The following is a 23,874-nucleotide window of genomic DNA, read 5'->3' as shown; positions in this document are numbered from 1 at the left end:
CACAAAAACATAAATTATAATATAATAAATAAATATAACTAATTAAAAAAAATAATAATATAATAATAATAAAATAAATTTCCCCATGATTCACTATCGCTCAATTCTGCAAATGTTCTAATTTACTATCGATGTTTTCTAGCTGTCTAAAGCCACTTTTGACATAAAGGGACACTTTTTGGTTGCTATAGACAATCTCTAGTTTCCAGGCAGAAGGAACAGTATATATAAACTGCATGCAGGGCATGGGCCAAAGCACTGAGGACAAAAGGGATGTGAAATAATTTCATACAGTACTGTAATCTGTAAGATTACAGTACTGTATGTGTTATGATTTTTACAATTTTTTGAATTTGCCGCTAGGCTCTGCCCCGTGCGTCGCGACGCTCGCAGGGAACGGAGCCTGGCACGGAGAGGCTTCAGAGGAGACAGAGCCCACGGACACTGCGGGGAGACATCGCAGGATCCTGGGGACAAAGTAAGTAACGCCGTACCAGGATCCTGCAATGTAGTCCCAAGTGTGGCTCGGGGTTACCGCTAATGGGACTGAATTTTAACCCTGAGCCACACTCGGGAAAACCGTCAGAGAGGCTACACAAATTCATAAATTCAGTTTGTTTTATTAAAGGCAAGACTAAAATGGTCGATTTTCTTTTACTGTTTTTTTATGATAAAATGTTGATAAAATGGTGTTTAAACAGTATAATTTTTAATTAGTTGTATAACATGATTACAACTACAAATAAAAATGTATTCATGGATATATTCATAGCATTCCATTTTTAAAGCATGTTTGGTTTTCCAAATAAGAAAGCCCAGCATTATCTGCATGCATGTCTACAGCTTGTGGAAAAAGGGAATGTATAGGTTTTTTCCAATGTTTCCATATGTATGTATAAAAAAAAGAGAAGCTCTGTGTAAATAATCCTATCAAACTGTGATAATGTTTAAAGTGGCCCTGTTGCTTGAACTGCTATCCACTGCAAAAGGAGAGCGAATACTCATCGTTTTACTGCCAGTGCTGTTCTCCATTGATAAGAAACCAGTGGCTGAAATCTTTTGGAACCAACACTTCAAGGAGAGTTGATCTCCTGGACACTCCACTATTCTGAGTGGCTCCTCCTGAAGAACTCCACATCACCACATGGCTTTGCAAAGTCATTTAGGTAAATTTTAGCATAACAGCTTAAGAGCCTGTAGCCTTGCTTGAAACAGAGTCTCCTGATGCTCTAGCGTGCCATTTTTTGATAAATTTCACATACAGTTTGAAGGCTGGCAAGCAAAAAGGAGTGTGGTTAATAGCCAGTTTCATAGTGGTAGAAGCAATACTGTATATTGTATATTTTATCTGCTTACTCTACGTGTTTTTCCTTTCCATAAATTATTTTTATTAACTTGTCAAGTGCCATTGAACCTGCTAGGGAACGAACATTGCAGAAATTGTCAATTCCCTAGCATTGCCCCCCTCTTGCACATCATAGCTACCCCCCTTCCCTGAAGTTTGTAATTACTGTTTGTGCTGATCCAGCTCCTCTCTCCTTCTACCATCAGCTTCCTATGGAAAATTTTATGTAACTGCTGGAGGAGTAAAGGTGTCTGCTCTGATTCTGCTGGAACGGACAACATCACATTCAAGATGGCAGCACCCAAAAGCAGTCTTTTACAGGTGAATTACATGCATGAAAAAATAATTTTAAACACACATATAGTCTTATGAGAAGATTGTTGATAAAATGGTCTGGTGACAGGGTCTCTTTGAGTTAGCCTCTTTATTTCTATTTAGAGGCTGTCTATCATTGGGATACATAACAGATGGCCTCTCCGTAGGTATAAACAGGACTATTTCATGCATGTGCAAACGTTTGCAGTGATGGATGTGTGGCTCCTATGGATGGGCTGGACATAATAAACTGGGCCACGGTGTACATGCTCACTAGGCACAGGACAGGACCCAGCTGGGATCTTTTCCTTGCATAGGCTGTGTGTGGCCAGACAATAAAAAACCTAGGAGAGGGACTGTTAAGTATTTTATTGAGCAGGCTACACTTGGGGGAAAGGGGTGGAATAAAGAACAATATTAATAAAAGTGAAGATGTCTAATAAAGTGGTTCTGAACCTCAAACATAAAATATGAAACAAGCACATCTGTTTATACTGTGTATGTGTCTTTCTCTAAAGCACTGAGTGTCATTTCTGTCTGGTGCCTGGTTCCCCTGTTATCAGCATGACTCAATTCTGGCATTCCTGATACCAAGACTTAAAATTGTGATGGGGAGGGAGCTTCAGCACTCAGCCTGTGACTCATCCACAGCTGTGCTTGTTCTCTGTAATATGTGAAGAGGTGTGTGTCTCTTCCCTCCAATCAGGGCTCAGAGCTGTCAGCTGTGTGAAGACTTCAGATCCCCGCCACCTGCTCCTAGAACTAAAGAGAAATCCTTTCCCGTTTATGTTTTCAGAAAAATCTACAGAAGAAAAGGCTGCAGATACACAGCTACAACATATCTAGTAAGATTTGTTTCATCTCTGTGTATCCCCTAATGCTAGCTGTTTCACAAGGATAAGTTCAACATTGGTAAAACGTTATACCCGTATTTTGGGTCTAATATGTTACCAAATAGCACCTGTCTGTGCCCCTCCAATCCACCACTGTGACAGCGAGCGGGGGAACTTCTCCCTGCACCTGCTGTCACAATTTAAAAAAAGCATGGCTGTTTGGGGCTCTGCCCACACAGCCACGTAATTTATTCACAGCAATCTGTGAACGAATGAACAACTATCGTCTGCCACCACGGGAGATGGCTTGTAGTTCTCAATGATGGTGAGCGCTTACGTAGTTCATTGATCTTCCGCCCCCTCTAGTGTCTGTCTGCCCATAGAGGAGGTATGGACAGACAGCTATACCGAGATTCTGCAGGACGGACATTGCACCCCTGATCTGCAGGCTCTCCAAAAAAAAAAAAAATAATAAATGCACTTTTTTACCTGCAAAAAAATATTTGCATTTATTATTTTTATAAGGTGAACTTAGTCTAAGTATTTTTCTTCTCTCGGTGTTAACTGAACATCAACCAACAGCTGATGCAGCAATAATGACCTTTTATTTCAGTCACTTTGGATTTCTTTATGTTCCTGTAAAAGTAAAACTGTTGTCTGATGTCTAATTCAATATTGTTAACCCAAAAATTAACCCAAATAAAGTTAATATAATCACACAACCAGAGGAAGACAGTATATGTGTCAAATTGAGTGAGAAGACATCTTGCCCAGTTAGTGATTGATGATTGGTGACAACAATTAATCACAGCTTGGTGCGATTTCTCTTGCAGCCATCTTGTTTAGTACAACCGAAATGCAGAGGAAGGTCAGATATAATGTGAAGTATTACATATGACCATGTAACTTATCTGTATGAACACCAGAGGATTCCGAACCTTTAGACAGACATACTGCATCTCATAATTGGTAATTCTGGCCAGTGCCTTTGTCTCTCTGCTCTGCATACCATGATGTATAATGAAACAACATTTATGTCTTTGCTTTATCTTTCTTAGAGAATTTTTTTATGAATAAATACATATTAAAGCAGCATCTTATCATCAATAACATTCATCTTTTAATGTCCTGTACAAGCAAACAATCAGTAAGTGCCATCTGACTTTGACCTATTGTAACGTCATAGTGAAGGATTAAATGTGTGAACTACCCTATGCTGAAGGGCGATGGAGAAACTGGCTAGCAAGAAACAAATGAGAAACAGTGTAATAAATTAGTATTATTATTTATACAGGACATGTGCGCACACATACACACTCTGTTTTCACTTTACACTGTCAAATGCATCTAAATACAGTACAGTTGACACCGCACAAACATGATGAAACCTTGAAGCAAATGCTGCACATACCCTCAGTATGTACAAAAGTGATTATTTATTTATAGGTGAGGTCTGGTGGGCTCAGTCACCTCTGGCATCTTACATGTCTTGGATATTCCAATCCAAATGTGAGAGTGAAGTCTCCCTGCCACAATTCTTAACCCACCTTCACATATTACAGGGATCCATGTTGCATTTATATACTATAATATTAAAAAAAAAAACAATAGGTGGAGTGGGAAGCCCTCATAATGACCCTAGCAGTTGTGAGGACATCTCACCAATAGCGTACTACAAAGCTGGTTTGCAACTAAATAAAACTCTAGGCAAAGTAACAGCTTTGTCCACTCACCATGTCAGATGGTGAATTGATGGTGATGGCAAGATCACATAGGGCTAAAGTTGTCACATGCACCCCCCCCATGCTCTCAAGCAACAGACTTGAGAACTGCATCATGGGATGAGGTCACATGTTGTCCCAGAATTGAGGATATTGCTAGGGTATCAAAAGAGCAAGTTGTAAGAAAACACAGTAAAAGTGAGTATACGTGGGTTGGTTGGTGGTCTAGCAAAAAAGAAAAGTGACAGAAATACTATTTTGTAAGGGGTAAGTTAGCATTTTCACAAAATATGAAAAGGTGAACTAACTCCAAATATCCTGGACATCCCTCAGAACCCTGCTGAACATAGCGGTCACTACAGGAAGTGATAAGAAATCTCTCCCATAGAGACACAGACATACACATTGGTATAATGAGTGAGGAAGGGTTAAAACCTCAGATGATGTTATTACAATTCATGCTTTCTTTTCCCTAGGACACATGCCCTCTTCCTTTTTTGTGCAAGTATCACTGGGACAGGAAGGGAAGTAAAATCTCTGCAATAGAGACAAAAAAACAACAAAAATCAAAACCTGTCAATTTTAACTTTTTCCTTGCTCTATCTGAAGTATAAATGTGGGGAATTAAGAAGCAGAATGAAGGTATCTGAAGGTGCCTGAGGGTATTTAACTTAATATTACTGCTTCTTAAAAAAACTTGCATATACATAGATCAGACAGTGGCATCGGACATCATTATCTTACAATCCCAGCACAAAATAATTTAGGCCATCAAACAATTTAAACTATCCAAACATAACACATTTAAGTAATTAATATAGCATATGTTTCTAACATGCTTCGTCTCCCACAGAATATTGATAATTGCAGCACTTATTAGTAACAAATTATTATTATTTTTTTTAAGTATGTAAATGGTTTCTGCTTGACCGTGTGCATAACAACAACAGCACCATTTTCACGGAGCATTTTTATAAAAGCTTGCCTGTTACCAGCGGGTGCCCCTTCAAGCACCGCAATACTTCATTTGTCAACAAACACAGTGTGTGCCCAAAATGTGCCTATAGACAATTTACTTTGGAAATATGGCTCTCTCTTATTGAGAACTGGATCCACAGCTTGTGTGTGTCACAGTTTTGCTGTTCCCAGAAACATTATTAAACTATCAATCACAGAAAGGGACAATGATAGATATATCAGAAGCACTCCACAGGGAGGAAACATTCAGCAGACCGTCTGCTGCTAAATTACAACTCCCAGCATCTTACAATATTCTTTGTATGCCATCAGAACCCCACAGCATTATTAACAGCACCCAATGCCTAATACAAATTCTGTACAATTATATCTAAACACTACATGTAAATCATTCATAGGGTCCCTATTATTAACATCTAAATTTTCCATAAGTAGATCCAACTAGATGCACCTCATTGGGATTTACCATAACAAGGATAAAGTTTTTGAACCATTTGGTGTTACCTAGATTTCTTAATAAATGTCTCCCAAAATGTGTTCTGAACGCCATCTTGTAAAACATTTTTATACTTCTATCTTTACTAAACAAATGGTTTACTTAATATCCTTGCTGGGAAAAGTATGTGTACTATTTTGATAATGATATCTTGCATAGTTGGTTATTGGACGCAAGTATTCCAATCAGTGGTAACAGATTAAAGGTCTGCTTTGAAGGTGTCATACCCTATTAAAAGGCAGACACATTTGGTTACTACTAAAATCTGTTCTTCTCAAGAAAGGTCTGGTCATATAAACCATGCTCTGGGCAAAGGAACTAATCAGAATACGTTGGAAGAAGAACTGTAGAGATTATTTTAACTGAAAAAGTTTTCTAAAGGCTTAGGTGTTTTTTCAATCCACGGTAATATTAGCAGAGGTTGATTTACTACAGGCATGCAGTCTGTTCACTTCACAAGGAAGTTGCACAGTGCAAGGGAATAAGTAAATGTGGTGAAATTTCATCTGTCAAAAAATACCCAATTACGTGCACAGAAAATAAAAAGAAACAGCATGTTTACTTACAAATGGTTGGATGATGGGCATCAACAGAGGTTAACCTCATACACTACACTCTGGGGAAAATTCTCTTGCATTGTACTACTTCCATGCAAAGTGAACAGCCTATTTTGCTTTAGTAACACAGCACTGTTGCCACCATACATAGGAGTGGAATATCATACATAGGAGTGGGATATCACAGTAAGCCCACAGTGTGAAATGGTGAAGGACGTGTCTCCACTATAAGAAACCAATGAGCAAAAATGGTGCCTATAATGCATTGCTGCAGGTCTCAATTCTGCAAATGTCCTTTAGAACATGTTACAAAGATTCTGGAATAATGTTCTGTTCTGTTCTGTTCTGACACAAAGGTTATGTTTATTGGCATAAAAGTGAAAAATTGTCCACCTTCTCCTATGTTTATATTGCTGTCTGTGGCCCTTCTGCATACATATAGGGACTGAAAGTGATGATAAATCCAACATTTTAACAGTTGTCACTAATATAGGAACCCCCCAATGTGACACAGCAGAAAAAAATAGAATTCTTTCTACAAGTCATAGGTACAGAAAATATTAGTAATAGTAATTTAAATAGGGTTTTACCAGCTACTACATACAGTGCCAGGATCCTTTTTCTAGACATTGTGGAAAAAGGACTAGCAATGATTGGAATAACAATGTTTTATATGTAAATGGACACATAAAAATTAGAATGTGTCAGAAATAATAAAACGGTGAACGATTTTCCCGCAATTTGCCTGTATGTCCAGTTTTTAAGAAATACTTTCTATTCACTTTTCTTAAGATCAAGGTCTTCTGAAAGTCTCTACCATTTCTAAAACAGCTGTACCGTCCCTCTACACTATGCGAACACATTGGGCCTACAGTATCAGACTGAGCTTTACCCATAACAACTTGATTAAAAATAATGTTCTTTAGCAAGGAACAAACATTCCACACTAATAATTATGCTATGTAAATGAGTGTGTTGTAAATTGCCTCCAGCATTGCTCCTGTTTCTTCTTGCTGGAGGCTGCCATTTTTCTGAAGCTCAGAGCCCCTGAGCAGCAGAAAATCTTTAGGCTGTCAGCAGATCAGCCTCTTAAGTCTCAGATTTATTTGACAGTGCCAAAAAAAAAAAAAAAAAAGAGAGCAACTAAGCATGCTCAGAGCAGGGTGAGACTGGTTTAGTACTGGATTTTAAACTTTATAGACACTTATTTTTAATGTTTTACATAGCTATACCTAGCAGGACTTTACCCACTGTCCTTTCTTTTCCACGACCATCATGTTTATCTTTTCATATTTCAGCACAGATGACAGGTGACAGATCTGATCAGATCTACTTTTCCTCCCTATCCAGCTTGGATCCGAGCTTCTTACTAATTGATTTTCTGCTGATTGTGAATTGGTAAGTTTTAAGCCTGGTACACACTAACAGTTTATTTTTGTTCAACCCAGCCGACTGAACGAAAAAAGAAAACTGAAGAGCTCAGGAGGAGCCACTGTACTAACAATCCGATCTTAGTACAGTGATCTCCCCTGCTGAGCTATTGTGTTCTGACAGGGGGGCGGCGCCACCACCAGAACACACCGGTCAGCACTCTTAGCCATTGGCTGAGAGCGCTGATCGGCAGACCTTTTTCAGCCATGCCCCTTCTGTCAGAAGCCGGCCGAACACTTCTGTCAGACCAACTGCTGCACACATGAGCCGATTGTCGGCTTGTTTCTATTCCTAAGCCCGACATTCAGCCCGTGTTTACAGCCCTTTAAGATCTGTCCTTCTAAATGAAAGAAAATGGTAGTATCGAATAGGAACTGAGTGCATTGAGAGACCAAAGACTGAAGAAAATAGGTAGTAAAAGATTGCTAAACTAATGGGAGACAAGGCTGTAAACCATAATGATTAACAGCGGGAAAGTGTTAGTTGAGTTTCTGTGGGTGGGGGCAGCAGAAATGAGATTCCTCATGGAAGGTGGAAGGTTGTACTCTGGAAGCACCTCAAACTATGACCATTGCTTCTTGAAATTGACACATGAGGTGGTTTGACCTCCCTATATGGATGCCCCTTGGGAGTCTTCCCAGGGAGTTGTACCGATGTATGTGCAACAGTGAAGGGGCCCTCAGGCAAAACGCAGAACCAGAATTACATCCTCCACGTGGCCAAAGGCCATGGCTGAAGGAAAATATGAGGTTTGCCTAAAGGAACTTGATTCTTGAAAATGATCAGCGGCAGAATTATAGTTTCATGGGCCTCCCTCTTCATTGGACGCATTCTCCCTTGGAAGTAATAGCTTGATAGACATTAACAAAATACTTGCTATTTTTAAATTGTGATGTTTTACTTTGTTATTTGGGTGTAAAAAATGCATAATGTCCATGTGTGCGTTTCTTATGTTTAAATCGTTCTGTGTAAAGCGGCTACTCAATCCTTTAACAAGTCGGAAACTTCATAAGCAACTTCATTATATTAACTTTGTGAAACTATCTGCCTAATTTATTGCAACTAATATAATCTATATTTTTCTTTGTACAAATCAACTAACGAAAATAGCTTTGTAGTTCCGTTGTTTCAATTATGCATCAAACACATTTTTGTTGATTTTATGTGGGCCTACCCACCCCAGCCTCAAACAGGAGCGGTCAAATGAAGGTGGACAAATACTTTAAAATCAGTAATGTGGTAATAATGTATCTAACTCTGTGCCATGTAATGAGTTCTAGAGGAGACATCTCAGTTCTATTGATTGATGTGTATTCCGTGTATCCATGCTTAACTCAGCCGTGTTCTAATCAGAGCTGCAACATTTCAGCAGCATCTTCTATAGCATACCTGCTGTGCTTTCTCTCACTCCTCTCACAGAATGTATTTCACAATCCTTTAAGAATAGCACTGGATAAACATGGCTCCCATCCGCACATTCAGCACTGAGCCAAAGCAAATTTGTCATACAAAGCTGAATCCGTTTCCGCTTCAAGTAACAAACCTACCATTTCCTCTTATCATTGGGCATCTAGGTATGTGCTTATTTCTTCTGAGAACATGCTGTGCCGCTATAGCATACTCAGTTGTGACTCCGGTATATTAATGAAATTGTAATGGAAAAAGGAAATTGCATACAACTGGTAATATTGCCACGACCTATACATCATTTTTGTTATGTTTTGTCACAGAATCTTAAATTTTTTTTCCCCTATCTTAACTTCCACAAACACAAATGACGGATTTCTCTCCATATTCTCAGCAATGACATTTGCCATAAATTTAATTTATAATAGTGTACCAAGTATCCAGTGCAGCACTGTCATTGAGATTATTGAAATGATAGTTCTGCGAGATGATCTATCAGTCCAAACGGCAGGACTTGGACCAATCTCGTCTATATTAAAATTACCTGCGCTGTAAGAAAGCTATAACTCTTCCTCTTTCTCTTACAAGTTTGCTTTCTGTTTTGAGTTTTTGTAAATAATTGCATTCTGCTGATCAGAAACAAATTCTAATGTACTCCACTCGCCCTGCCATTGATCACTGGAAGCGCTAATATTGGAACTGCAAATATGTTTATGTTTCAAACTAACTGACATCTTTATAATAAAACCCTGCACTCTCAGCCTGGCGTGCTTTAATATGAAGATCACAATTTACTAAAGTGCAGTTTTCCTGGGATGTGAAAATCCTGCAATTAAATTGTATTAAATTTGCAATTCTCAAAAGCTCAATTTTATCTAGATTTATGCTTCGTTCACAACTTTGATGTGATTTATCAGAGATGAATGAATATTCGGCATTTTGTCAGATTTACTGGCTTCGTTTAAGGGTTCCAGCAGTGAGCCAAATACATTGCTGAGAACGAGAACATGCTTAATTGCAATATGGCAGTAGAATTCTCACTGGCTGCATTAGTTTCAACATACAGCACTTATATCAGAAACTGCTGTAATCATTGCAATAGTAAAAGGTAACGATTTGTACATAGGCATTTACAAATGTTACATTTACTTGGAAAGACCATAAAAATACTAAAAAGTGGTGCTGGGTTAATAAGAACACACACTATTTACTTTAAGCAGATCTAGACCAAGCACTAAAATCTTAAATAACCTTAAATGTTATTGGAAATATAAAAGTTATTTTCAATCATTTTAAAATTACATCTTTCTTCAAAGAAACACCTGCTGATCCTTCCAAAAAGGTTCTTGTTCAAGGTTATGAAGGTTATGGGTGACAACTGTCTCCCAATTGTGCCCCTGCATTGTCCCCCTGTCATAATGCCCTGATGGAAACGAAAAACACCTGTGCTGACACACGCAGTGCATGGGTTTGGTGTACCATAAAGGCAGTTGCTTAATACTTACAGAACTTTAGCAAACTAAATGTCATCCAGCTAATTGCATTTGCATTCCAAGTGTAATCCACAGCCCTGCTGAAGTAGCAATGGAAATACTCACATTGCAATGGTTGGTACACACACAGACATAGGTGCGTCCAACAGTCTCCTTGTAAAAATGTCTGGGCATGCTTAAAGTGGTTCTAAAGGGAAAACATTTTTTATCTAAATGCGGTACCTACATTAAAGGATAATTTCATCCCATTTTTAGGGTGGAACATGTACCCGCTCCTGCAGCCCCTCCCTTATCCCCCTTCTAATTGTGACAGCAGGCATCTCCCCATACCTGTTGTCACAATTTGAAAATAACACGGCCGCGTCATTCATTCAGAGTTCTGTGAATGAATAAACTACAAGTACCAACAGTCTTTCTTTGTAGTTCTCAATAAACTACCAGGGTGCTGGTGAGCACTCTAGTAATTGATTCTTCCTGTCATTCAGCTACTGCCCCAGTAAGAGGTATGGGCAGACAGCTACACAGACAGTCTGCAGGAGCCCGAGATTGCACCCATAATCTGGCACACAGAGAAGAGAAGGGGCATAGAGTGACGGCAGGGGACTTCAGAAAAGGAGGATTGGGGCTGCTCTGTGCAACACAACTGCACAGAGCAGGTAAGTATAAACCTGTTTATTGTTTAAATTAAAAAAAAAAAAACAAAAGGTTTACAACTCCTTTAAAGATTTCTCATACCACAAGCATTACCCTTTACTTTGGGGGAAGTGGCTTACCTGTTCACCACAATCAGGAAAAGGAGATGAGGTGGGTGTAACTGCAGACAGCATTGAAGAGACAAATGCTGACTACTTATACTGCTGTATTTTCATGTTTCCCACAGTTTCATTTTAGCATCATTTTGTTAAAATGTTTTGGAACAGTAAGCTTTGTTTGGGTCTATAAGCTGAACCACTGACTAGAGAAAAGCAGCTCCAAGTGGTTAAAAAATGTGTAATATATTGTAATACAATCAGAATAATGTCTTAACACTTTGCATTTCCAGAATATCAAACTTAATTGGCAGCATGGTGCAGGTGGAGCCATGAACAGAAAAAAAAAACATAAAACTGGAAAATATACGTCTTAAACAAACCATTTTAAATCAGATTTAAGAATGACAAGATGTGGTGGATTTAGGAAAATAAATTCTATATACAGTAATATCATCCCAAAAAAGATTTCTGATTTGATATTAAAATGAGAGTAGTGTAAAAACAGTACATATATATATTTAACACATTCCGGCCCAGCCCCAGCATCCCTTTAACTGCGTCTTTATGCTCGGGGGGTGGGAAGGACTGCACAATCCAACGACCATGCAATTGTCTATGACAGCTCAGTCACTGTGGAGTGAGTACATCACTCATCACAGAAACCTCAGTCATCAATGAATGCAAGTGTGTTCTATGTGGGTATTAAAGCCCACCCTCTGTGCTGTAGCACATATGTGTTACGTGGGAGGCAAAAGGTTAAATAGTGGATATTACATATATTTACAAAACAAATGTTTAGTATCAATTCAAGAGAATCCTCATCTTCGAGTGTTTTATATTTTCTACTAACTTAAATGGATTTGCTCACTTTTATTTGGCCATTCCAGTATTAGATGAGTGTCAGCAGGGCCTACCATATGATGGACAACAATGTACAGTATCTCACAAAAGGGAGTGCACCCCTTACAATTTTGTAAATATTTTATTATATCTTTTCATGTGACGACACTGAAAAAAAATACACTTTGCTACAATGTAAAGTAGTGAGTGTACAGCTTATATAACAGTGTAAATTTGCTGTCCCCTCAAAATAATTCAACACACAGCCATTAACCTCCCTGGCGGTATTCCCGAGTGTGGCTCGGGGTTAAAATTCAGGATCATTAGCGGTAACCCCGAGCCACACTCGGGATTGCATCGCAGGATCCTGGTGCCTCCTTACTTACCTTGTCCCCGGGATCCTGCGATGTCCCCCGCAGTGTCCGTGGGCTCCGTCCTCCTCCGAAGCCTCTCTGTGCCAGGCTCCGTTCCCTGCGAGCGTTGCGACGCACGGGGGCGGAGCCTGGCGGCAAATTCAAAAAAATGTAAAAAGCATAACACATACAGTACTGTAATCTTACAGATTACAGTACTGTATGAAATCATTTCACATCCCATTTGTCCCCAGTGCTCTGGCCCATGCCCTGCATGCAGTTTTATATTGCATATACTGTTCTTTCTGCCTGGAAACTGGAGATTGTCCATAGCAACCAAAAAGTGTCCCTTTACGTCAAAAATGGCTTTAGACCAGCTAGAAAACAGCGATAGTAAATTAGAACACTTGCAGAATTGAGCGATAGTGAATTGTGGGGAAATTTATTTTATTACTATTTATTTTTATTTTTTTTAATTATTATTTTTTTTTTATTATATTATAATTTATGTTTTTGTGTTTCAAACTTTATCATACCCGGGATATCTACTAGACTCTTGTTTGGACAGATTTAAGTGTGTTATTGTTAAGAATTACAGGCCTACAATATAAAACGCCAAATTTCCATGCAAAATAATTGTACCTCTTTCAGCACCTAAAATCAGAAAGAATCATACCGCCAGGGAGGTTAATGTCTCTGGCAACAAAAGTGAGTACACCCCTAAGTGAAAAGGTCCAAATTGGGCCCAAAGTGTCAATATTTTGTGTGGCCACCATTATTTTCCAGCACTGCCTTAACCCTCTTGGGCATGGAGTTCACCAGAGCTTCACAGGTTGCCACTGGAGTCCTCTTCTACTCCTACATGATGACATCACAGAGCTGGTGGATGTTAGAGACCTTGCGCTCCTCCACCTTCTGTTTGAGGATGCCCCACAGATGCTGAATAGGGTTTAGGTCTGGGGACATGCTTGGCCAGTCCATCACCTTTACCCTCAGCTTCTTTAGCAAGGCAGTGGTCATCTTGGAGGTGTGTTTGGGGTCGTTATGTTGAAATACTGCCCTGTGGCCCAGTCTCCGAAGGGAGGGGATCATGCTCTGCTTCAGTATGTCACAGTACATGTTGGCATTCATAGTTCCCTCAATGAACTGTAGCTCCCTAGTGCCAGCAGCACTCATGCAGCCCCAGGCCATGACACTCCCACCACCATGCTTGACAGTGGGCAAGACACATTTGTCTTTGTACTCCTCACCTGGTTGCCACAACACATGCTTGACACCATCTGAACCAAATAAGTTTACCTTGGTCTCATCAGACCACTGGACACGGTTCCAGTAATCCATTGTCCTTAGTCTGCTTGTCTTCAGCAAACATTTTGCGGGCTTTCTTGTGCATCATCTTTAGAAGAGGCTTCCTTCTGAAACAATGGCCATGTAGACCAATTTGATGCAGTGTGCAGCGTATGGTCTGAGCACTGACAGGCTGATCCCCCTACCCCTGCAATCTCTGCAGCAATGCTGGCAGCACTCATACATCTATTTTCCAAAGACAACCTCTGGATATGATGCTGAGCACGTGCACTCAACTTCTTTGGTTGACTATGGTGAGGCCTGTTCTAAATGGAACCTGTCCTGTTAAACCCCTGTATGTTCTTGGCCACCATGCTGCAGCTCAGTTTTAGGGTCTTGGCAATCTTCTTATAGCCTAGGCCATCTTTATGTAGAGCAACCATTCTTTTTTTCAGATCCTCCGAGAGGTGCCATGTTGAACTTCCAGTGACCAGTATGAGAGAGTGAGAGTGATAACACCAAATTTAACATACCTGCTCCCCATTCACATCTAAGACCTTGTAACACTAACGAGTCACATGACACCAAGGAGGGAAAATGGCTAATTGGGCTCAATTTGGACATTTTTACTCAGGGGTGTACTCACTTTTGTTGCCAGCGGTTTACACATTTATGGGTGTATGTAGAGTTATTTTGAGGGGACAGCAAATTGACACTGTTATACAAGCTGTACACTCACTACTTTACATTGTAGCAAAGTGTCATTTCTTCAATGTTGTCCCATGAAAAAATATAATAAACTATTTACAAAAATGTGAGGGGTGTACTCACTTTTTGTGAGATAATGTATTTCAACTTTGGACCCTAGGTCTGGTTATCTCGGTGCTGTGGCGCCCATCCAGGGAAGGTCCTGTGCAGGCGGTGGCATATGTCCGGATCAGTGAGATTTGTTCCTATACCCCCCATGTATAGCCTGAGGAGGCGATTCAGTGAAACGTGTTGACGCATAGGGGTTCATGCATGTTCTAATGTCATACTGTTGAAACTTAATTTTCTCTCCCATTGGGTATATGTAACGTCCTCCATTTCTGGCCATTAGGTGGCCGCTAGTGGACAACACCTTTTTACGAATATTTAATATTGTATATGTGCATATATTGATGTTTAATAAAATTTAAATTTTTATAAAAAGTGTAGTAATATGCCCAAACCATTGTGACTGATGTGCTTTGATATGCTCTGCAATTTCAGTATACAATATAGCTTAAATCTCCAACTATAAAAGAATGCTTAGAAAGATGCTTCCACAAGCACTGTACTCTATATATATATTAAAGGGTCATTGACTTGTATAACCATATATTTTATACCACTACATCATTTACTAACCACTCCCTCTCCCTGATTTCTATTGGTATGTTGAACCATATATAAGCTGTAACACACATAATAAAGGCAGACATTTTAAGAATGCACAACCTGCTTGTTTCATGGTGACTCCAGATATCTGAGGGTCCTGTTGGTGTACCTATAAGAAGGGTGGTCATCCAGAAAACCTACTATTTACTTTCAGAAAGCATAGTGTTGTTCCAATCTGCCTCCAAAGTCTGACCTAAAGGGTTCCTTTTTTTTTTTTTTACAATGAATCTTGTGCCATATGAGTGATTAACTATAATTATTAACCTCTGGATATGATGCTGAGCACGTGCACTCAGCGTCTTTGGTTGGCCATGGCGAGGTCTGTTCTGAGTGGAACCTGTCCTGTTAAACCGCTGTATGGTCTTGGCCACTGTTCTGCAGCACAGTTTCAGGGTCTTGGCACTCTAGTGGTAACACTGATGAATCACATGACACCGGGGAGGGAAAATGGCTAATTGGGCCCAATTTGGACATATTCACTTAGGGGTGTAGTCACTTTTGTTGCCAGTGGTTTAGACATTAATGGATGTGTGTTGAGTTATTTTGAGGGGACAGCAAATTTACACACTTATACAAGCTGTACACTCACTACTTTACATTGTAGCAAAGTGTCATTTCTTCAGTGTTGTCACATGAAAAGATATAATAAAATATTTACAAAAATGTGAGGGGTGTATTCACTTTTGTGAGATACTGTATTTGCTGCACATAAAATTATTTACAGCTATTCCCTTACAAGGTTTGTCTGTTTCATAGAAAGAGATAAAGGCAGATTGTATTAGAATATTTGCCTGCAAAAGGCTTTGCTCCAGGATGTTTGGATAGTATGAAACTGAATGTTGACTAAATACAAGTATGCAAGACTTACTCCTGTGTCTCCAGCTGTCTTCTAAGTTTCATATTCAGTTCTTGCTGTTCAACACAATTTTCCTTTAAAAACAAAAACGATGAAACAGCTTCATCATAAAAGTAATGTAAACTTAATGCTAGTATGAAAAACTGAGCATGACCACAAGGCCTAATACTGCTCCACCATCCCTAATGCTACCAATATAGGTTCAGGGGTTAAAGGAAAAGTATAGTTAAAGCTATTTTAGCTATACTTCTCCTGTAGGTCACAGAAGTGCAGAACAAACTGACTTTAGACTTCACTCAGCTGGTCCTGGCTCAGTAAAGATCCTGACCATCATGGGATCCACCCAGATGCCTTGATCAGCACCTGGCTCAGCCTGTCAGCTATCTGCTGAGAGCCTGGGCCAACCACTCCCACCCCCTCCTCAGCCCAGCGCTCCAGTGAGCGCTGGAGAGACAGAGCAGAAAGTTGATGACTGACAGTCACAGCTCTCTGCTCAGAACGTAGGGGGAGAACTGAGTGATCAGCAGTGTTTGATCCCTCAGTTCTCACTGTAGAGCCGGCAGTTGCATCCACCTAGGTGAGTATAAATGTTTGCTTTGTCCATACTTCTTTTTTAAGATGTTCTGCAGTGCTGTAGCAGCTGGTGGAAGGAACCACTGCACCTAGCGAGGGAAATGCTATAAGACATACCTGGAGAGTGATTTAACACAACACCTGCTTAAAGGGTAAGTATGAAACTTTGTAATTTAGGGGGGGGGGGGATTACTTTTTTTCCCTTGGGTAACTGGGTAACTTTAATATGCATTCGAAAAAAAGAACAGGTTGTTTTTTTATTTACACATGCTATAAACAGTACTTGGAGCAAATTGTAAAAAAAAGAAGAAACCATAACAACAAATCAGAAATCCCTTTAAAGAGCAGCTATAGGCACCTGCAGAAAAAAATTCAAAGTCAGCAGCTACAAATACTGTACCTGCTGACTTTTAATACTAGGACACTTACCTGTCCAGGAAGCCAGCAGTGTCTACACCCGAGTCATTTTTTCAATCTGCTATCAGCTGCTGCCATCACCACTAAGGGAAACCTGCAGTGAAGCCTTGCAGGTTCACAGCCAGTTCCGTACTGCGCGTGTGCTAATCGCTCGGTTCTCTGTATGGGTCGGCTGCGGGGGGGGGGGGGGGGGGAGAGTGGTCGAACTTCCGGCCGAGTTTGCCACGGCAAACTCAGCTGGAAGTGGGAGTGGGTACCTGTCAAAACCAGGTATCTGCTTCCCCCCAAAAAGGTGCCAAATGTGGCAATAGAGGAGGGAGGAGGAAGATTCCCTTTTGGGTGGAGCTCCGCCTTAAGTGAAACCAGCACATTAAGGCTATACGTCAATAATGATTCCCTTTTAATGCTGGTCCTTTTCCATATGCTTCTTCTCATTTGTTCACAATCTTACTAAATTATCATTGTTAATATGCAGGTATATGCAGTTAAAGTACTGTTATCATTTTTTATAATATATACACATTCATTAAGGCTTGGTTGCCCCTCCCCTTTACAGAACGCGTTATATTCAGTAAACCATTCATAAGCAACAAAGTTTTCTTTGAATGGGTGAAGGGAAGGGAGAGGGGCAGACACACATCACAGAGGCTTTTGTGTGTGAGAGCTGCAGCCCTCATAGCCACACTCTCTGTACTTCCAACCTCAATGAAAGTGTAAATATCACAGAAAGTACAATCATACCTAATGAGTCATACACCTCCTAATGAACATTTCAGATTTTAAAACAATTTTTTTCCTGAAGTTCTGCTTTAAAACTAGAAGGCACTGCTAAAGACAACATTCTCTGTGCTTTTTATACAGAGCTACAGTTGTTCTGTATAGTCCACAAATCAAAGGCCCGTGTATCCTTCCCCTCTGTATTTCTTGGCTTTGAAAGCCTTACACAATGGAGAAATAAAACACACATTTTAAAGGACATAGCAGATTATATTGCTGCTTCAAATAACATAAAATCATCAAAATAGAAGTTTGTAACTTATATAATATGAAAAATGTTACATTTTAATATAAGATTAATTTCTCACCAAGGACTTTTTTGTTTTGTTAAGCTGTCATTGCTGAACCCTATAAATATGAATCTCTAGATGAACATGTGTATTTGTATGTATTTTAAGGTAGTAAATCTGATCTAATCTAATCTATCTAATAATATAGCAATGAAGTCCTGGAAGCCAACATGTTTCAGGAGTCATGCACTTACTTCATCAGAGCTTATCAGTGTTTTATGTCAGAATAACTGCAATGGGAGCATTAGTGTAAGGTGGATAATCTGTGTCCCTGTCTGAGAGAAGCAATCGCAATTGTGGAAACATCCAGGTAAAAAAAATCTTGGCCACTCTCCGACTGTTTCTTTCAAACAAGTAGATGGATTTTACAATTGATTCTAATACACCTACTGCAGAGCTTAAGATAAATGGAGTGTATGGCTTCCAAATGTGTTGAATTAATCAAAACGTACTACCTAAAATCATTTACAAGTGTTCAGCAATATTTACATTTGATTTGAACTCATATGGAGACTATGAGAGCTCTTGAGCACATTTGTGTTAATTTCTTTAGCTTTAGAACATCTACTTGAGAGACACTGGCAGGTCTTTTGGTCCTGCCAGCAGCCAGTTCTCCATATTCACCAATCCTAATCACCATGCTAAAATAGTGAGTCCTGTGCTAGTGTTGCCTTTTCTATAAGCTTTGCATAGCCATTCAATGAAACAATCAACTGTAAAGATATAGAAGTTATCATTGGAAAATAAACACTAATTAATTTCTGGTGTTTGAAAAATCATGATCAGTGAGATTTTTTTCCCATACTAATCTCTTTGGGATGGTGGCAAGCAAGGTGCTGTTGAACTGGAATGGCTGGCCCAGGCACTGTCCCCCTGGGACTTTTGTGAAAGCCCTGCTTGTTTCCCTCATCAGCTAGATTATTCCAAATTAAAAGAGTAATAACAACCAAAAGTGTATTACCTATTTTAAGGGGTTTTTAGATAAAATTTTATATAACCTTATTATTACCTTCAAATATTCATTTTCCCTTTTAATTTTCTCCAAATCAACTTTAAGGTTATTAACCACAGCTAGCAATGCATCTTCTCTTTTCTGGAAATTGCTGTAGTAAAAAATATACATTTTTAGAACAATAATTACAAGCAACAAAACCTTACCTGTATACATAATTTCAAGTAGGATTAGACTTTTTTTTTTAAGGATGATATACAGATTTCAAAGAATAAATAAAAGGGAATCAGGAAACCTAAACCCCATTCTCCTTTGTTACCCAGCCTTGCTCTCTGTCTTAGTGAAGAAAATGTCATCAACACACCAAGGATTCCCCATCGTCAGGCAATTTGGGTACAATTTGAAAAAATACACTGAAAAACATATCTGCTAAGGCAAAATGTACTTAGTTTAGCAGACACAGGCCAGGTCGTAAAACATAGGCTAATGCTATGCTCAAAGAGGCATGGATGTAAAAGGTTAACCACATCAGCAACATAAATCAGAATGATCCTAAAATAAACATACTACAACAATTCTGTAGTTGCTATGGAACACTTGATGCAAAGCATTGACTGGAGAAGTGGGCTACATGTCACATGTACTGTATCCAGAGTCATCTTTGCCTTATTTGTGTTTTCTAATTACATTAAAAGCTTACTATAAATCAACAGCAAGGCCAAAGGATTTGTATATTAGAAATACAAAAGCAAAAATGCAAAATATATATGACTGAGATTTCTTCAATCTATGAACCCACACACTATAACCTTCACAGCTTTTCATAATCATTTCTTTGTGTTGTAAAAAAAAGGAACACAAAGTGTGACATAGCACAACAGAAAATAACTTTTTGAGTAACTGTTTTGTGTGTCCAACTTCAGCATTGTCCTACAGAACCAATGCATCAAAAAGAGGTTTGATATAATAAACTTTAATAAAAGCACTTTAGTACAGATAAAGCTTCTCAATATAACTTGATGACATCATAATCTTTCATGTTGTAAATTGTTGCAGTCCCCTGTCTCAAATGTAGAATATGAAACATTTATAGGCATGGATGAAGCCAGACCTGCAAAATTCATCTTTTTGAGTATTAACAGTGTATTCATTATTTGTTTTATGTTTTCCCAACATCCTGTTTCAGTACTCTATTATTAATATGCTGTTCTTCAGCCACATGCATTCGCACATTCTTGTTGGCTGAGACAATACGGTTTATATTAATATCCTTACAATTCATATGTTTAAAAGGCATCCCAGGCAAAAGTAGTCATTCTATGTATACACAAAACTATCTTTATTAGCGTTAGTCAAGAATTGAAATGAAGTAACTTAAACAGCAGGTAACATGAAATTTAAGGTAAATCTGTCATTTGTTCATTCAGGACAAGATGAAACAAATTCACTTCAATGCAAACCCCCACAGCAACATATACTCACCTTAACTTTACTCCCCCCACCACTTAATTATGCTTCTAGGAGTGAAAACAGAGCTACAGTATTTCACAAAAGTGAGTACACCCCTCACATTTTTGTAAAAATTTTATTATATATTTTCATGTGACAACACAGAAGAAATGGCATTTTGCTACAATGTAATGAGTGTACAGCTCGTATAACAGTGTAAATTTGCTGTCCCCTCAAAATAACTCTACACACAGCCATTAATGTCTAAACCGCTATCAACAAAAATGAGTATATCCCTAAGTGAAAATGTCAACATTGTGCCCAAATAGCCCTTTTCCATTCCTGGTGTCATGTGACTCATTAGTGTTACAAGGTCTCAGGTGTGAATGGGGACCAGGTGTGTTAAATTTGGTGTTATTGCTCTCACTCTCTCATACTGGTCACTGGAAGTTCAACATGGCACATCACGGCAAAGAACTCTGAGGATCTGAAAAAAAGAATTGTTGCTCTACATAAAGGTGGTCTAGGCTATAAGAAGAAGAAGGCTATAAGAAGATTGCCAAGACCCTGAAACTGAGTTGCAGCACGGTGGCCAAGACCATACAGCCGTTTAACAGTTCAGGTTCCACTCAGAACAGGCCTTGCCGTGGTCAACCAAAGAAGTTGAGTGCACGTGCTCAGCATCATATCCAGAGGTTGTCTTTGGGAAATAGACGTATGAGTGCTGCCAGCATTGCAGCCTGTCAGTGCTCAGACCATACGACAAATTGGTATGCAAGGCTGTCATCCCTGAAGGAAACCTCTTCTAAAGATGATGTAGAAGAAAGTCCGCAAACAGTTTGCTGAAGACAAGCAGACTAAGGGCATGGATTAATGGAACCATGTCCTGTGGTCTGATGAGACCAAGATAAACTTATTTTGGTTCAGATGGTGTCAAGCGTGTGTGGCCACAACCAGGTGAGGAGTACAAAGATAAGGGTGGTGGTGGGAGTGTCATGGTCTGGGGCTGCATGAGTGCTGCCGGCACTGGGTAGCTACAGTTCATTGAGGGAACCATGAATGCCAACATATACTGTGACATACTGAAGCAAAGTATGATCCCTTCCCTTTGGAGACTGGGCTGCAGGGCAGTATTCCAACATGATAATGACCCCAAACACACCTCCAAGATGACCACTGCCTTGCTAAAGAAGCTGAGGGTAAAGGCGGTGAACTGGCCAAGCATGTCTCCAGGCCTAAACCCTACTGAGCATCAGTGGGGCATCCTCAAACAGAAGGTGGAGGAGCGCAAGGTCTCTAACATCCACCAACTCCGTGATGTCTTCATGGAGGAGTGGAAGGGGACTCCAGTGGCAACCTGTGAAGTTCTGGTGAACTCCATGCCCAAGAGGGTTAAGGCAGTGCTGGAAAATAATGGTGGCCACACAAAATATTGACACTTTGGGCCCACATTGGACATTTTCACTTAGGGGTGTACTCACTTTTGTTGCCAGCGGTTTAGACATTAATGGCTGTGTGTTATTATTATTTTGCAGGATTTATATAGCGCCAACAGTTTGTGCAGTGCTTTACAACATGGGGCAGACAGTACAGTTACAATACAATTCAATTCAGGAGGGATCAGAGGGCCCTGCTTTTTAGAGCTTGCAATAGTGTGTTGAGTTATTTTGAGGGGACAGCAAATTTACACTATTATACAAGCTGTACATTTACTAATTTACATGGTAGCAAAGTGTCATTTGTATAAGTGTCAATATAATATTTATAATATAATAAATTTACAAAAATGTGATGGCTGTACTCACTTTTGTGAGATACTGTATAAGTAGGCATGAGCTGCTGATTCGAGCCAAACCTATTGCTTATTAGATGGTTTGGCAAACAATTTAATTCAGCAGAGACAAACCTCTGGCAGCAGAATGTTACAGCTTCCCCTCCGGCTGGTTGTTGGGAAGTTCGAAGCCATTCTACTGTCATCTGGGGATTCCTGGCTGACAGTAAACATAGGGGTGGGGATTGTGAAAAAAGACCTGGGGCCGCTCCATATTTATACTAGACTGCCATTCTTTTTTGTTTGGAGTTCTCTTAAATGAACCCCTTGCAAAATAAATAAATAACGTGGGCCCCCCTAATATTTCATAACAGGCCCTTACATGAGCATACAGCCTGGCATGTGCCCCTCCCCCTGCTCATTACTGAACCATAGATCTTGCAACAGCTTCTTCTCATGGGATCTGCCTATCTCAAGGTAGATCCCTTGATAATGTGCTGTTGCATGAAACATGTCAGGAGGCCTATGTACTGACGCCTTTAGCGCCGAGCCCCCGTGCACAGGGGCGGCAGTATTTTTCTCTGTACATTTTTTGCCATTTATATGTTTTTATGCTGCAGCGATACTATTAATAAATACTACATAATATAAGCTTTTTTTGGGCTCCTCTGTGCAAGCTTTTTTACGTAGTGCTGGCTTCCTGTGGTGTTCTCCCTATTCACCCATGACTCCAGATAAAATGACACCAAGCTTCAGGATACTGATAAAAGGCTTCTAAAGGTTTTATCTCTGGTGAGTGCATATTATTGGTGAAGGGTTGCTGCCACTAAGGAGCACTGTGAACTATATTGAATTTCAGGCATTTATTAATTCACATTTTGGTGAGTGTTTCGGCACACTGTACTGACGTCACAGACTTTTGGAAGTTCAAGACATGTATATTTGATTCACCTGGGACTTCATAATTATAGACTGCACTTTTCTTGATGAGATTACATGAATAATTTGCCCTTACGCAAGATGCCTGTGGCTAGAAATGCTAGGGGGTGTTTTTCAATGTGATTTCTCAACAAAATAAAGCATGGAAACATGGATGCATAGGTATTTTTGATTTAAGCATTAAAAAAATAATTAAACAACTTTTTCAGTTTGTTTAAAGTTTTGGTTCCGAAAATGGGAAAAACACCCTCAAAATAGGCACCACATCCCTAAAAAATAATTTAAATGGGTATAAGGAAGAGAGGGATTTTCACGGTGCAAATAGATTAAGTGTATGAAAAGAACTACATATCTTTTCTCTTTTTCTTAAAAAATAACAATTTTATTGTTTACATTAAAAAACACATATAGTATATCAAAATAAATTCATTGTAACAATACGATTAAAACAAAGTGGTCAGAAAATGGGAAATGACAAGTAGGATATACGCTACAAATTCATGGGTGGTAATTATTGCATACTAGCCCGACATGTTTCGCATTTGTCGCTTTCTCAAGGGGTATGCAACTATGTAGTAAATCATCCAATACTTTTAGTGATTCCCCAAAACATTGACCCTATG

At 39.4% G+C, this 23,874-nt stretch overlaps 1 protein-coding gene across 6 annotated transcripts in view; it reads right to left on the bottom strand.

The window, feature by feature from the left end:
* Window positions 1-23,874, bottom strand: part of LOC141145285 (uncharacterized) — a 577,610-nt gene that overhangs the window by 22,407 nt on the left and 531,329 nt on the right. For 5 of the 6 annotated variants that reach the window (XM_073631839.1, XM_073631840.1, XM_073631843.1 and 2 more), the window contains 2 exons: window positions 19,150-19,243; window positions 16,096-16,157 (listed from right to left, as the gene is read on the bottom strand). The exons of the other annotated variant lie outside the window; for it this stretch is intronic. In XM_073631839.1, the coding sequence (XP_073487940.1) occupies window positions 16,096-16,157; window positions 19,150-19,243 (156 nt within the window). The remainder of the gene's footprint in view (window positions 1-16,095; window positions 16,158-19,149; window positions 19,244-23,874) is intronic. 6 annotated transcript variants of the gene reach the window in all.

This window comes from Aquarana catesbeiana, linkage group LG05 (assembly GCF_042186555.1).
Source record: "Aquarana catesbeiana isolate 2022-GZ linkage group LG05, ASM4218655v1, whole genome shotgun sequence".
NCBI lineage: Eukaryota > Metazoa > Chordata > Amphibia > Anura > Ranidae > Aquarana > Aquarana catesbeiana.
This window is presented reverse-complemented; position numbering and strand designations above follow the sequence as displayed.